Source organism: Saccopteryx bilineata, chromosome 1 (genome assembly GCF_036850765.1).
Source record: "Saccopteryx bilineata isolate mSacBil1 chromosome 1, mSacBil1_pri_phased_curated, whole genome shotgun sequence".
NCBI lineage: Eukaryota > Metazoa > Chordata > Mammalia > Chiroptera > Emballonuridae > Saccopteryx > Saccopteryx bilineata.
Genome location: NC_089490.1, coordinates 245,837,583 through 245,851,615, shown reverse-complemented (window position 1 = coordinate 245,851,615; position 14,033 = coordinate 245,837,583). Strand labels below are relative to the sequence as shown.

General features: G+C 41.1%; 1 protein-coding gene across 1 annotated transcript in view; it reads right to left on the bottom strand.

The window, feature by feature from the left end:
- Positions 1–8,413, bottom strand: part of C7 (complement C7) — a 49,067-nt gene extending 40,654 nt beyond the window's left edge. Inside the window, exons 1-3 of the mRNA XM_066240335.1 lie at positions 8,256–8,413; positions 3,828–3,883; positions 1,601–1,676 (exon numbers count right to left, since the gene is read on the bottom strand). Coding sequence (XP_066096432.1) covers positions 1,601–1,676; positions 3,828–3,883; positions 8,256–8,261 — 138 coding nt within the window. The 5' untranslated portion in view covers positions 8,262–8,413. The remainder of the gene's footprint in view (positions 1–1,600; positions 1,677–3,827; positions 3,884–8,255) is intronic.
- Between the last annotated feature and the right edge of the window lie 5,620 nt (positions 8,414–14,033).

Here is a 14,033-nt window from a genome sequence, read left to right as displayed (position 1 = left end):
TGATAACTATGATGATGCTTTAAAATCATCTTCTGCGACATGTATTTGTTGTTCTAATAACTAAAAAATTAAATTTTGAATACACATTTTTATCCAAACAGAACCACCTCTAAAATATTTTACAAGTATTGAACAGGAAACTATTATAATGTTACATGTCAATTATATTTTAATAAAAAAATTTTAACCATTCAAGTGTTCAGAACCTTTGAAATAAACATTATATTTTTGGAATTTATCCTCAGAAAATTATCAGAAAAGAGGATATATGCCTGTGTATAAAAATGTCTATTAGAATTTTATTTATAATAATCAAAGATGTAAATAATCTAAACCTGAAACAATTAGAAAGTAGATAAACAAGTTTAGTGTATTTATATAAGGGAACAGAATGTAACTATTAAAGTGCATGTTGGCCCTGGCCGGTTGGCTCAGTGGTAGAGCGTTGGCCTGGCGTGCAGGAGTCCCAGGTTCGATTCCCGGCCAGGGTACACAGGAGAAGCACCCATCTGCTTCTCCACCCCTTCCCCTCTCCTTCCTCTCTGTCTCTCTTCCCCTCCCACAGCCAAGGCTCCACTGGAGCAAAGTTGGCCCGGGCACTGAGGATGGCTCTATGGCCTCTGCCTCAGGCACTAGGAAAGCTCTGGTTACAACAGAGCAATGCCCCAGATGGGCAGAGCATCGCCCCCAGGTGGGCATGCCGGGTGGATCCCAGTCGGGTGCATGCAGGAGTCTGTCTGACTGCCTCCCTGTTTCCAACTTCAGAAAAAAACAAACAAAACAAATAAATAAATAAAGTGCATGCTGATAGTACACTGGGTTAAAATAGTAGAATAGAAAACTATGATCAAATAATTGTATTTTTTTAAAATCATAAACATGCAGAAAAAAATAAAATGAAAGAAATAAATACCAAAATGCTGGTATATGGTTTCTTCTAAATGATGAAATTGTAAGTAGTATTTTTTTATTTATACTTTTCTATTTTTTTGGCCAATGAATAATTTATAACAAGAAAAGAAGCAGACATTTTTAGAAGTACTTTGTAGTCTCTAGATCAGGTCTAGGAGTTTATTTGTATTACTTAACAAATTTTAGACCATGGCAAAGTGTTTGACGTCTCATGGCAACTAACTACACTGCTCACCAAAATCAGGCGATATTTCAAAATGAATAGGAAGCGATAAAATATCCCCTAATTTTTGTGAGCAGTATATTTGTCAGGTAACACAAAGCAGGAATTTTGCTACTTGCCAGTAAACATGAAACAGATTTTGAATGTCTACTAATGTCTTTATATCACGCTATTCTTATTTCTCTAATAGCTCAGGAATTAGTGAGTTGCTTTTATTTTTTATCCTATGTCTACTTCTTGGCTCAATTGTAAGATTTAGAAAACTCTTGCAAGAAAACCTAGAATGCAGAAATTACTTTATTACGATATTAATTATTATACAAGTGATACTATTTTTTCCTTTAAAATTACTAATTATATTTTCAAGAAACATAAAAAATAACATTAAAAGGTAAGTCCACTTTGTCCATACCTAAGACATTTTAGCATATAAGTAATAAATACAAACTTTTTGCACAGTCCTACCTGAGTCTTAGTACAACCATTGCATTCTGACCAAGGGCCAAAGGAATCCCACTGGCAATTGATTGGAGAGGAGGTGCTGTCAAATAGTTTATCATAAAGCAGGTAGAAAGATAAGAGACAGGGAACACAAAGAATGGTAAGAATCGTCAAAAACTGTCAAATACAGTCAAAAGTTGCTTCACAATTTTTTTCCTAAGAGAAGCCAAAAGTATCCCAAAATATATTTTTTAAATATGTAAAAAGGACCTATTTTTTTTAGAGATTAACATTTATTAAATGTCTATAATGTACCAGGCACTATTTAGACACTAGAATTGTAGACATATTCAAAGAGATAGGTCACTCACAATTGCTAGAGCAGAGGACAGAGACACAGATGCATAAACAAATAATCATAATGCAATAATAATACAACCATAACCCATAATACAATGCATGTAATTTGAAAGATTTTATAATAGAAATGTGTACATTGTGATATGTTACAGAACTACAGCTAAGGGTGTGTTCAGAGCTGGGAGGGATGAGTGAGAACACATAGGAGGAAGGTATCATGGGCTTTGACAGGATTCTGACTGGTGAATAAAGATTATTCAGAATCTCTGAACTGGGAGACCAGGAGTTCTACAAAGACCGTGTCAGAAATGGGATACTAAAACAACTGGCAAAGGCTAACTGGACAAGAATTTATTTTTCAACGCTCCCCTGCTCATTTAGATCACTTCTTAAGCACACACCCAGATAGGGGAACTTCGAGCTTACCCAATTCCACTCAAATAAAATACACGTGGAAAATGGAGAGCTGATGTTCCTACGACACTTAACTCCAGCTGTATCCAGGTCACCTGGCTTACACCTAAAAAACTAAGGAAGCCTAGCCTACAGCACATATACAAAGCGTAAAGGGATGAAGACTCCTGATTTCTGGATTTCGAGCACATTTCTATCCTCGGAAACATCTTCAGTTAAGGTGAGTTGTGCTTATCCTAAAGCTGTCAGGTGACCTTGAACATAAGGAGCCCCATTCTGCAGCACTTGTGTCTCTGGTGAATTTGTGGCTCCCACCTTGCTAACCTGTTGACGTGGCACTTGTGATCCAAATGCCTTTGTACTGTTGACCCTCACACAAGCTGAACCTGCTATTTTTCTGTTTGGGTCCCAGGGCCAGGCTGCAGCCTTCCCCAGAAGCAGAGGTTTGGGGGCAGGGGGCAAGCGTGGTCTTCTCCTCCCCTGTGCTCTGTGCCTGACCCTGCTCAGGCCTTCTGCAGACAGAGCCCTCTGAGCATTTGTGCTGAAGTCCATCCCCGTGTCCAGATCTGAATCACGCAGTGACTCTCAGTGTTGGTTTGGTCCTCTTTGCGCCCCCTGTCACCAGCACAGAGCCTGACGCATATTCTGCTCATTGGATCAAGTGAACTACCCTGGTCCTGTCCCACCAGACTGACCACAAAAGCAAAAGGCAAGGCCTTGGGTAAATGGTACTGCTCTTCGCCAGGTCTCAAAGCGCCAGTAAAAATATTTTCTTCCAAAACTCTTCAACCTTTAAATCCAAAGACTGTTTTGCAATGTCCCCACTGAGAGATCCCATTCTGCTCAGAGCTGCAGGGGGCGGATGTGATTCTCCGAAATGCAGGCAAAACCACACCACTGGGACATGCAGGAAACCCTGCAGTCTTCTTGCCTTCGTGTTTCTTCTTACAGCCAATAAAATAAGAATAAAACAAGCTTGGCTACCTTTGCCTTTTCTCAAAATGTGGAAGGTGAAGCGCTGCAGGGACAAACCTGCACCGGCCGCCAGGGAGCCGTCAGGCTAAACCAGGGGCAGTCAACCTTTTTATACCTACCGCCCACTTTTGTATCTGTTAGTAGTAAAATTTTCTAACCGCCCACCGGTTCCACAGTAATGGTGATTTATAAAGTAGGGAAGTAACTTTATAAAATTTATAAAGCAGAGTTACAGCAAGTTAAAGCATATATAATAATTACTTACCAAGTACTTTATGTTGGATTTCCTCTAAGTTTGGCAGAATAAATCTTTATAAAACAACTTACTATAGTTAAATCTATCTTTTTATTTATACTTTGGTTGCTCCGCTACCACCCACCATGAAAGCTGGAACACCCACTAGTGGGTGGTAGGGACCAGGTTGACTACCACTGGAAAGCATTCCCTGAGAACAAAAAGAATGTTTTTAATGATTTCCACATACAACCCAAATATTCTCACCTTGAGAAAACTGGGAACTCTCCTATAAATCCCAGCAAGATGAATACACTTACTGCCTGGGGGGGGGGGGAAAAAGCATTGTTTTAGTTGGCATTTCTTTAATGAATTGAAAGTGAATTCATTTGTACAAGTCAAGATTTGGTGATTTAAAAATAGAGTGAAGAACCCTGGAGAAGGCTTGACAACTCTACTTGTCTTTTAAGTTTCCATTTTAAATAAAAGTTTAATAGAATTTCGTTAAGCTCACCTCCTACTATTCATTTCTGTAAAACCACCAAGGGGCTGGGTGATGTCGTGGACACATTACACATGCTCACTGGAGTTCAATTGTCACCAGCATTTCTTTAGGTTCCCGTCATCTTTTAACTCCTTTTTTCAACTGTCCTTCTAACTTAAGCACCCACGCGACACCCAGGGAGGAAAAGTATGGAAGAAAGAGCAGTGCCGAGGGCTAAGACGTTCAAGGGGAAAGAAGCTTCATAAATGAAGAATCAAAAGTGGCTACACACCAGTGCCGGAGGGCGTTTGTCACACTCCTTCACTCTTTGAAAAATCTCTGAGGCCTGTTGGTAATCACCTTACCCAATAACACCAGCTAACTACTGAGGATCTGACAGGTGGCAGAACTGTATGTGAAATGTAATTACAGTGTTTAAAAAAACAAATAGGTACTGAAAACACCTCTAATAAGAAATATAACACAGGATAAGAGTTTATTTCCAGTTGTGAAATTATAAGGGATTCTATTCTCTTACTTTGACTTTTAAGTATCTTGCTACTTTATTGACCACTGAAGGCATAGGAACTACAATTCAGATTTTTTATTTTATTTTATTTTTTAGAGAGAGAGAGAGATGGAGGGAGGGACAGACAGACAGGAATGCAGAGAGATGAGAAGCATCAATCATCAGTTTTTCGTTGTGACACCTTAGTTGTTCATTGATTGCTTTCTCATATGTGTTTAACCAGGGGGCTACAGCGGAGCCACTGACCCCTTGCTCAAGCCAGCAATCTTGGGCTCAAGCCATCAACTTTGGGTTTCAAGCCAGCGACCATGGGATCATGTCTATGATCTCACACTCAAGCTGATGACCCCATGCTAAAGCTGGTGAGCCCACACTCAAGGTGGTGACCTCCAGGTTTCAAACCTGGGTCCTCAGCATCCCAGGTCGAAGCTCTATCCATTGTGCCACTGCCTGGTCGGGCTACAATTCAGATATTTATTGGAGACGCTCTAAGAATATTAAATGCATTCAATTCAGTACTCAGTATAAGTCTTTAAAATCATCTTACCCCTCATGTGAACCAGCCAACACTTTCTTCTGCCCCTAACTTCCTTTCTCTCAGTGTAGCTGTAGAGTGGCTTCCCAACATTTTTCCAGACCCTTCTAATCGCCCTCTGAGATCACCTGTCCTCATATTAGGTATCTTCCTTCAGTTGTGAGATCCTTCTTTCCTACCTCTGTCTCTTATACTTCTACAAATAATTTATTCTCATTAACACAACCAGGGAGCTGTGGGCAACAGGAGAATGAGTAAATAATGGCAGGGGAGGCTAGGATACTTCCTGAGTTTTTAACAAACACCTGAACCATATAATGTAAAGCAACATCTTTGAAAAGTTTTTCTTGGCAGTGGATAAAGCCTCGACCTGGAACACTGAGGTCGCCGGTTCGGAACCCTGGGCCTGCCCAGTCAAGGCACATATGGGAGTTGGGAGTTGATGCTTCCTGCTCCTCCCCCCTTGTGTCTCCCTTCTCTCTCTCTTTCTCTCTTTCTCTCTCCTCTCTCAAATGAATAAATAAAATCTTTAAAAAAAATTTTTTTTTAAAGCTTTTTCTTTTCTTTCAATGTAAACTGTATGAGGTTCTTTTTCCTTTTTTCCACATGTCTCACTTTTCTGCCCCTGGGAAAGCCTATCTCAATAGCTTTATTAGTCACTCCCAAGCATTAACAAATTTTCAGAAAATAGAAATTCTGAAACAATTTCATAGTCAAACATTAATTTATCATCTGATTTTAAATTTCTCCCCTACTCCCAGTTCCTGGTGCTTGTAATGAGGGCGGGGTGTTCGGCTTCTCTTCCCTACCCCGTTCCCCAAGCTGCCTCTATCTTTTTCCAGGTCAGAGGTCAGAGCAGCATGAGTGAAAGAGAGCCGAAAAGGATCGTTTTTGGTGTGTGTAATTAAATTTTGGGGGTGACATAACTTGACTCATTCAGCAGGAGTCTGATCATGATAAATGAGGGTGTTCTGGGTGCTTGAAATCAATTGTTTATCTCTCACAGAGTTTTTGTAATTCTTTGGATCCCTCCCGCCCTGGCCCATCCCCACTGGGCATCAAAAACCATGGTTTTCTGGCACAAAGAGTTCATCTTTCTGTCTATTTCTCCACACAGTACCAACACAGTACAACTGATAGAAGACGGCAGATAACATCAGGTCAGCTCCAGGTGCAGGGAAAAACAGAGCGGCCCTGACCAGACTATCACGGTGCCTGACCGCATCCCAGCCCAGGAGAATCGTGCCTTCAGTCCACAAACCCCAGGTTCATCTCAGTCCAGAGAGGAGAGGTTCAAAGGACTGGAGATCACAGGGAAGCCCTTTTGTCCTGAAGTCCCTCTTAAACACTTCAGACCCAAGTTATCACCTAACCAAGGGATACATAAAGAACCAAGGGGCTTCTGGGACCACCTTTTTGAACTTAGTTCACATGAACAGCAGGAGAAGACAAAAGCATCCTTCGCCTTAAAAGGGCGGACCTTGAAGTCATGTGTAGTGGTGTCTTCGCAGCCCAGGGTTTCCTTCTCTGAAACGTATCACAAAAGTATACTCTCAGGTCTCGTGTGAAAATATGAATACCTACTTTCAAAGAAAAAACTCTTCATGTATCCTGCAGGGAAGTAATTTTTTTATTTGTTGGTATTTTATTGGCCAAAGGAAGGACAAAAGTATATTTATTACCGTGGTAGAATAATACCGTAATAATGATTGTGAACAAATTTTTAAGCACAAAATAATTAAGATGTCTCATAAAATAAATGAGGAAATTAATTGATGGTTAACACAAATAGTAGGAGAAGGTATATTAGTTAGAGGACCCTAAGAAAAGCACCATATTCTATTTGGGCTAAGAAGTATTCTAAAATTTTTAATTTTAATTTTTTTTTTTTTTGGCAGAGACAGAGAGAGGGACAGATAGGAACAGACAGACAGGAAGGGAGAGAGATGAGAAACATCAATTCTTTGTTGCGGTTCCTTAGTTGTTCATTGATTGCTTTCTCATATGTGCCTTGACCACCGGGGCTACAGCAGACCGAGTGACCCCTTGCTCAAGCCAGCAACCTTGGGCTCAAGCTGGTGAGCCTTGCTCAAACCAGATGAGTCCGCACTCAAGCTGGAGAGCTCGGGATCTCGAACCTGGGTCCTTCCGCATCCCAGTTTGACGCTTTATTAACTGCGCCACCGCCTGGTCAGGCATCTAAAATTTTTAATAAAAATAAAAGACAGAGTAATAAAGATTAGATTATATCATAATTCTAACTTTGTAATGTTACTTGGTGTTCTAACATCATAGCATTAAACAAATTAACTTTGTCATTTGTGCTTAATTTTTAATCATTTAATTTCATCCATGAGTTATTCAAATCCCATATCTCAGACTTCCTCTAACCCCCTTGGAAACTGAACATAGATTCAATATCACAAATGGACAGCAGAGAGATCACAAGGGCAATCTAATAGCTGACAAGACTGGTAAATTCTTATTTCAGCATTATAATGCAGCACTTTTAAAGTTTAAGTACCAAAATTTTCAAAAATAAAAGTGTGGGACCACTTTCAAGTTGTTTTCTGCATCCCAGAAATATAGTCTATGAGAGTCATTTGGTCGCTGGTCCTGTCTTCGATTGAATAGTAAAGTTTTTATCATCCGGCCATTTCATATTGGGCCAATGTGCCTATTTGCTAAACCTTTTGTTTCATTCCAACTACCTGTACTTTCTACTGTCACAATACTGACCCTAAGAAGTTCCAAGTCTCTGAATTCTCTTTTCTATAAAGCTGTTAGAAAAGTCAGATAAGGGAGGCTCGTTGCTTAGCTCCAAATCAAACACACAAAGATTCACTGGAGGGAATTTTTCCCTACGAAGTGACAATAGTACTATTGTACTTCTTAATGGCTTTCTCAGGACTCCCATAAACGTCTGCAGTTTCTGTTTCCCAGAACTCTGAACCAATAATTTAACTGCAGGACAAGAAAAAGGAATTTCACTTTGGCTGAACTATTAAATACACTTATATAAAGATTTAAAATATCACCCTCATTTTCCATATTTCCCATGTCCTCTTCTTATTTAAGTTCTTCCGGTGAACTTTACCATCATTTGAAATACCTTTGTTTACCAATGTAATAAAATAATTATCTTACCTCCATGGTTGGGAAAACATTCAGGGCAGAAGAGAGGATAAAATTTTCCGCTGGGAGTGCCCAGTGAATTCTCAACTGCTGAAGAGCCCAGCGCTCCGCGTCCTCTCTGGCTCTCCCCACTGGGGTTTCCTCGGTGCTCTTATACAGAGCGAGTGCTCCTGGGACTCTGCCCCCTCCCTGCCAGATTCTCCAGGAGGAGGACGAGGAGCCTGCCCTATGACCAGTCTGTGTCTGGAAGCCGGATGTATCTTATCAATCTACATAGGCCTTCGCTTCAGCCAGCTGGGACTGTTTAGAAGTGTCGTTCGAAGGAAACATCTGTAAAGAAAAGCATAAAATGTTCTTAGTTCAACATTTAAGTGATTTTTCGACCAAAGGAGACTCTGCATAAGACAAGGAATAAGACTTCATCGAGACTTCTTACTGTTCCAATCAAGTAAACCAGAAGTTTTCAACCTTTTTCATTTCATGCACACATAAACTAATTCCTAAAATTCTGCAGCACACCAAAAAACATAGTTTTTGCCAATCTGACAAAAAATAAAAGTATTATTTTGATTTATTCACACAGGATCGCTGTTGTTATTTTGGCTGTTGTCCTTTTTTTACTTGGCAATCTAATGGGAAAGAAATCAGGTATTGCATGTTTTACAATTTCTTGCAGCACAACTTAAAAATTGCTGTACTAGGCCCTGGCTGGTTGGTTCAGCGGTAGAGCGTCGGCCTGGCATGTGGAAGTCCTGGGTTCTATTTCCGGTCAGGGCACACAGGAGATGTGCCCACCCATCTGCTTCTCCCCCCTCCCCCCTCTCCTTTCTCTCTATCTCTCTCTTCCCCTCCAGCAGCCAAGGCTCCAATGGAGCAAAGTTGGCCCGGCACTAAGAATGGCTTCATAGTCTCCACCTCAGGTGCTAGAATGGCTATGGCCACAACAGAGCAATGCCCCAGATGGGCAGAGCATTGTCCCTGGTGGGCATGCTGGGTAGATCCCAGTTGGGCGCATGCAGTCTGACTGCCTCCTTGCTTCTAACTTCGGAAAAATACAAAACAAGAAAAAGCTTGTGAGAAAAACAAAATAAATGTCCCACTGGCAAAAAAATAAAAATTGCTGTACTGCTCTAGCCAGTTAGATCAGTGGTAGAGCATCAGTCTGGTATGTGGATATCCCGGGTTTGATTCCAGGTCAGGGCACACAGTAGAAGCTCCCATCTGCTTCTCCACCCTTCCTTGTCCTCTTCTTTCTCTCTTTCTCTCTCTCTCTCTTCCCCTCCCACAGCCATGGCTCTGTTGGTTTGAATGCATCGGCCCTGGGCGCTGAGTATGGCTCCATGGAGCCTCTGCCTTAGGTGTTAAAAATAGCTTGGTTGTGAGCATGGCCCCAGATGGCAGAGCATCAGCCCCAGACAGGGGTTGCCAGGTTGATCCTAGTCGAGGCACGTGCAAGAGTCTGTCTCTCTAATTCCCCTCCTCTCACTTGGAAAAAGAAGAAAAAGAAAAAAAATTGCTATACTAAACTAAGCAAATTTCATGATTCTTTTAAAGGGTGTTTGTTATACACCAGACTTAGAGATTAAGCATTTTGTGGGAGAAAAGATCTAACTGAATTCCATCACTCAAAATGTAAATGGAACATTCTGGAGTGGAAGCCAAACTGGTGGCATCATATTGTTTCAGTCCATATAGATAATATATATAGGCCCTATATATCATATATCCATCTTTTCATGCTTGACTTTCATAGAATGATCAAAAAGAGCATCTTTTTTTTTTTTTTTGCCAACATATTTAAAGGCATCATTAATTTTCACAAGAACTTCCGTTTGTCCTTTGATACTCAGATCATTCTGCTGGAAAATTCTTTTCATGGGCATCATCCACGTTCATTCTCCCTTCTTTGGTTGTTGTTGCCTTTTATTAGTCTGCCAGTCCTTATTTTCCATGGCTTTGCATTGATTCTAGGAGTTCTCCAACATCATTTTCGTCAGTTCCATAAAACACTGCGTTTCTGGTGAGATTTTCAGACTTGCTGTGAAGTTGAACTACAGCTTTATTCGCATGGTTTGGCTAAGCATTCTGACACTTGCTATGAAGGCATTCTGAGCAAGAGAGCCATACGCGTTAAGTGGGAGGAAGCATCCAACATGTGCCTGGAAGTGTAGATGTCTCGGGGAAGAAATGTCTTGGAAAGGGCTATGGCTAGTGCCACGGGCATGAGGACACAAGTGAAGTCAGAGGAGACTGGTCACAGCAGAGAACAGAACCACAAAAAATGTTCCTAGTCAAGGGAGCAAGGAGACAGAAAAGCCAAAAGGGACAGAGGAAGAGGTGACCGAGGAGAAAGAGAATGAAAACGCTGCATGTCAAGCCCGCGGAGGAGAGCTCGGTCCACAGTGACAAGCGTCACATGGTGGTCCCAGAGCGGGTTGCTGACAAAGACCACACCACCCGCAGTTACAATACAGTGGCTGAACAGAGAGCAGAGCGTCCCAACATATGTTCTGCTCTGGTGCTGCAAGCTCTTCAGAATAATTAATTTTGTGGTTAAGTGTAAGGGGCTGTATATATTCTAGAGCGGGGCTTCTCAGCAGCTGAGTTACTGACCTTTGGGGCCTGGTTGTTCTTCGTTGGTGGAGGGGGAGCTGCCCCATGCACCTGGTCTCCACCCACTAGATGACAGTCACAGCCACCCCAGTGTGACAACGCAAACTGTGTCAGGACATGCTAACTCTCCCTGGGGAGGAGGGGGGATTACGCATACACACCCTCCACTGAGAAGCACTGGAATAGTGTCCCCTCCTAGCAAACACCCAGCCTCAGATTCACAGAGCACAGTGCATTACAAATAAAATGTCCTGAAAGGTCTATACCAAGTAATATTTTTTATTTTTTTACTTTTTTCAAACCATAGTTTCCCAAAATTCATGTGACCACAGAACTTGCATTTTTAACAACCCCCCAAAACTGGTACATGTGACGTGCTTTGACAAAGGGTGCCTGAACCCAAACTGAATGGGTAGAGGGGGAAAAGTTGATTTCTGCCCAACTGAGGAGGGGTCTGCAAGAGCCCCGCCCTTCCCACATCTCTTACTAGGGCACACCCCCTTGTCCCCTGTTAGTCCTCACGTCCCTGTTGACCCTCAAAGCTGTTAACATCCCCAGAACTAAATAAAACTATTAGACCACTGATTATATCAAGAAGCAGTTCTGGTCCACCTAGGGGAGCTCTTTGAAAACATTTTAACAAGCTTATTTCATTACTAGGCATTCTGGGTTTGTTCTGAATTGTTGCAACAGATTCCACTCACCCCGGAGGTGGAGGAGACAGGAAGTCACTGGGGAAAGATATAGCCTCCTTTTCTCCCTCCTGTTGAGACTGGGAAGGTTGGCGCTGGAACTGCAGAGATTGGAGCAAAGAAGCAACAGCACCCCAGAGTGGCAGGCGTGCTCCAGTCCACTGGAGAAAGAATAGCATGGGGCTCTGGAGTTAAACCACTGGGAAGCAGTGAGAAACACTGAATCTTCTTAGGCTCCCGGCCGAGTGCTTGTTAAGGTAATAAATACTCCATGTGTTACTTCTTTGTCCATTAAAGTGTCACTTATAAATGCCTTATCCAAAGGAAGTTTTCTGCAAAATAATGATTGTTAAATGTTTTATCATTACACCTGGAAGATGCTGCCCATCTCTGCCAGTAGCATGTCATGAAATTTTATAATTTGTGCGCTAGTTTAACGTGAAGTCACTAGAGTGAGGTCACTCTGATGGCACCCAGTCCTTCATATGAATGTTGTTTAAGGTTTAAATAGAACCCGAAACATTTACAAGGCTTCTCATTTCCCTTCTAGGCAGATGTCATTGCCCGTTAGAACACTGCACAAGCCTTTGCCCCGTGGTTATGATGGCTGCACAAGGCAAGGATCTTATTACTATCAGGAGGCGGTAAAGCTTTTTGTCATTTTGTCGTTATGGCTTCCAACAGTGACAGGCACTTGCTAAATTTAGGAGGAGGCCGGATTTGTTTGGGTTTCTAACTGTCATCCAAGTTATTTAGTTATCTGCTGTGCACACAGGAGCAGTAGCCTGCAAGTCCAAGATACATTTCATTGGGTTTACATTTGAATTAAGCCAAGCAGCTCGGAGAAAGGCGATAGAAACACAGAGCTTTCCACGGTTCCTTAACTGCTTTGTGGGAAGTCCCACAGTGGAAGGGTGAGTATTCAGAGACAAGGCCATTTACTTCCTCTACACTTTGAACTTGTGGTGCCTACAAAGAAAGTTGGGTTTGTTAGTCTTTGTTTTTGTTTTCCAGATAAAGAGCATAGCTTATTATAGCCCTAAAATAAAAATTAATCACTCTCAGGTAATGTCAATTTGTCTCCTAATTTTAGGCTTTTCCTCCTGAAACTACCTCAGATTCATCATTTACATAATCCACAGGAAGAAAGAAAGAAAGAAGGAAGGAAGGAAGGAAGGAAGGAAGGAAGGAAGGAAGGAAGGAAGGAAGGAAGGAAGGAAAAGAAAGAGAGAGAGAAGTAAAATCTTGAGTTGTACAAACTCTTCAAATATTTGTGAAAAAACCTTGGAAAAAAGTGAAGAACAGTCACAGACACATGACCAGAAATTCCTTAAGAGAAATAATTTTTCTAAAATCAATAAAGGGTACTAATTTGTTTCACTACTTAAAAAAAAGAAATGCTCCAAAGGCAGACAGTCTGAGTTCAAGTCTTAGGTAAGCTACTTAGCTACTTTTATTCTCTTGGTTCCTTGTCTAAAATGTAGAAACAGCCCTGGCCGGGTAGCTCAGTTTGTTACATCGTCATCCTAATATGACAAGGTTATGGGTTTGGTCCCTGGTCAGGGAATATACAAGAATCCACTAATGAATGTATAAATAAGTGGAACAGCAAATGAATGTTTCTATCTCTCCCTTTTTCTCTCTCTAAAATCAATGCAAATTGTGAATAATATTATCTAACTCATAGCGTTCTTACATGAAATGGATCCAAGGAAAGCAGTTAGCACTGTGCTTAGTTCAACAAATGTGAGCTATTGTGCAAAGGATTAGAAACAACTCAAATATTCATCAGTCATGATTTAGTTAAGTAAATTATAGTATACACGTTAAATGGAATATTATACAGCTATAAAAAATTGAAGAAATTTATCCATTGAAATAAAAAGATTTACAAAGTACATTGCTAAGAAGAAAAATAGAAAGATACAGAACAGTGAGTTTCTTTGGGGTTAAAAGGAGGAAAGATAAGAAGAACATATTCATAGGTGTTTGTGTTTGCATGAAGCAACTCTGGAACGATACCCAAGAAACTAATAAAAATAAACACCTGATTCGGGATACATGTAAGAAAGGGGCTGAGGGATAAGATGGAAACAGGATCAATAGAAAAAGAGATGGGACTAGGATTTTTTTACCTCCTAATGGTTTAATACATTAATGAATGTATTACCTATTCAAAAATAAATTTTAATTGTTAACTAATAACATTTTATTATTCAGAGGGCAATAGAATAAGCAGCCTAAAGGTTCTTTGTCTTTTGTTTGCTTATGTGTTCATTCACTCGTTTGAAGGAGCCGGGTTATACTGGAAGGGTGTGCCCTGCAATGATAGACTTACTGCGCAGCCTCACGGAGGGACGCCAGGGGCAGAGGAGCGGTCTGTCTGGATGCAAGGGAGACCGAGTCGTTCACACACCTTCACCTTCCTGACTGCTCGTGCAGTCCCTAGATTTTTAGGTGATCATGTTTCCAAATGTACGCTCTT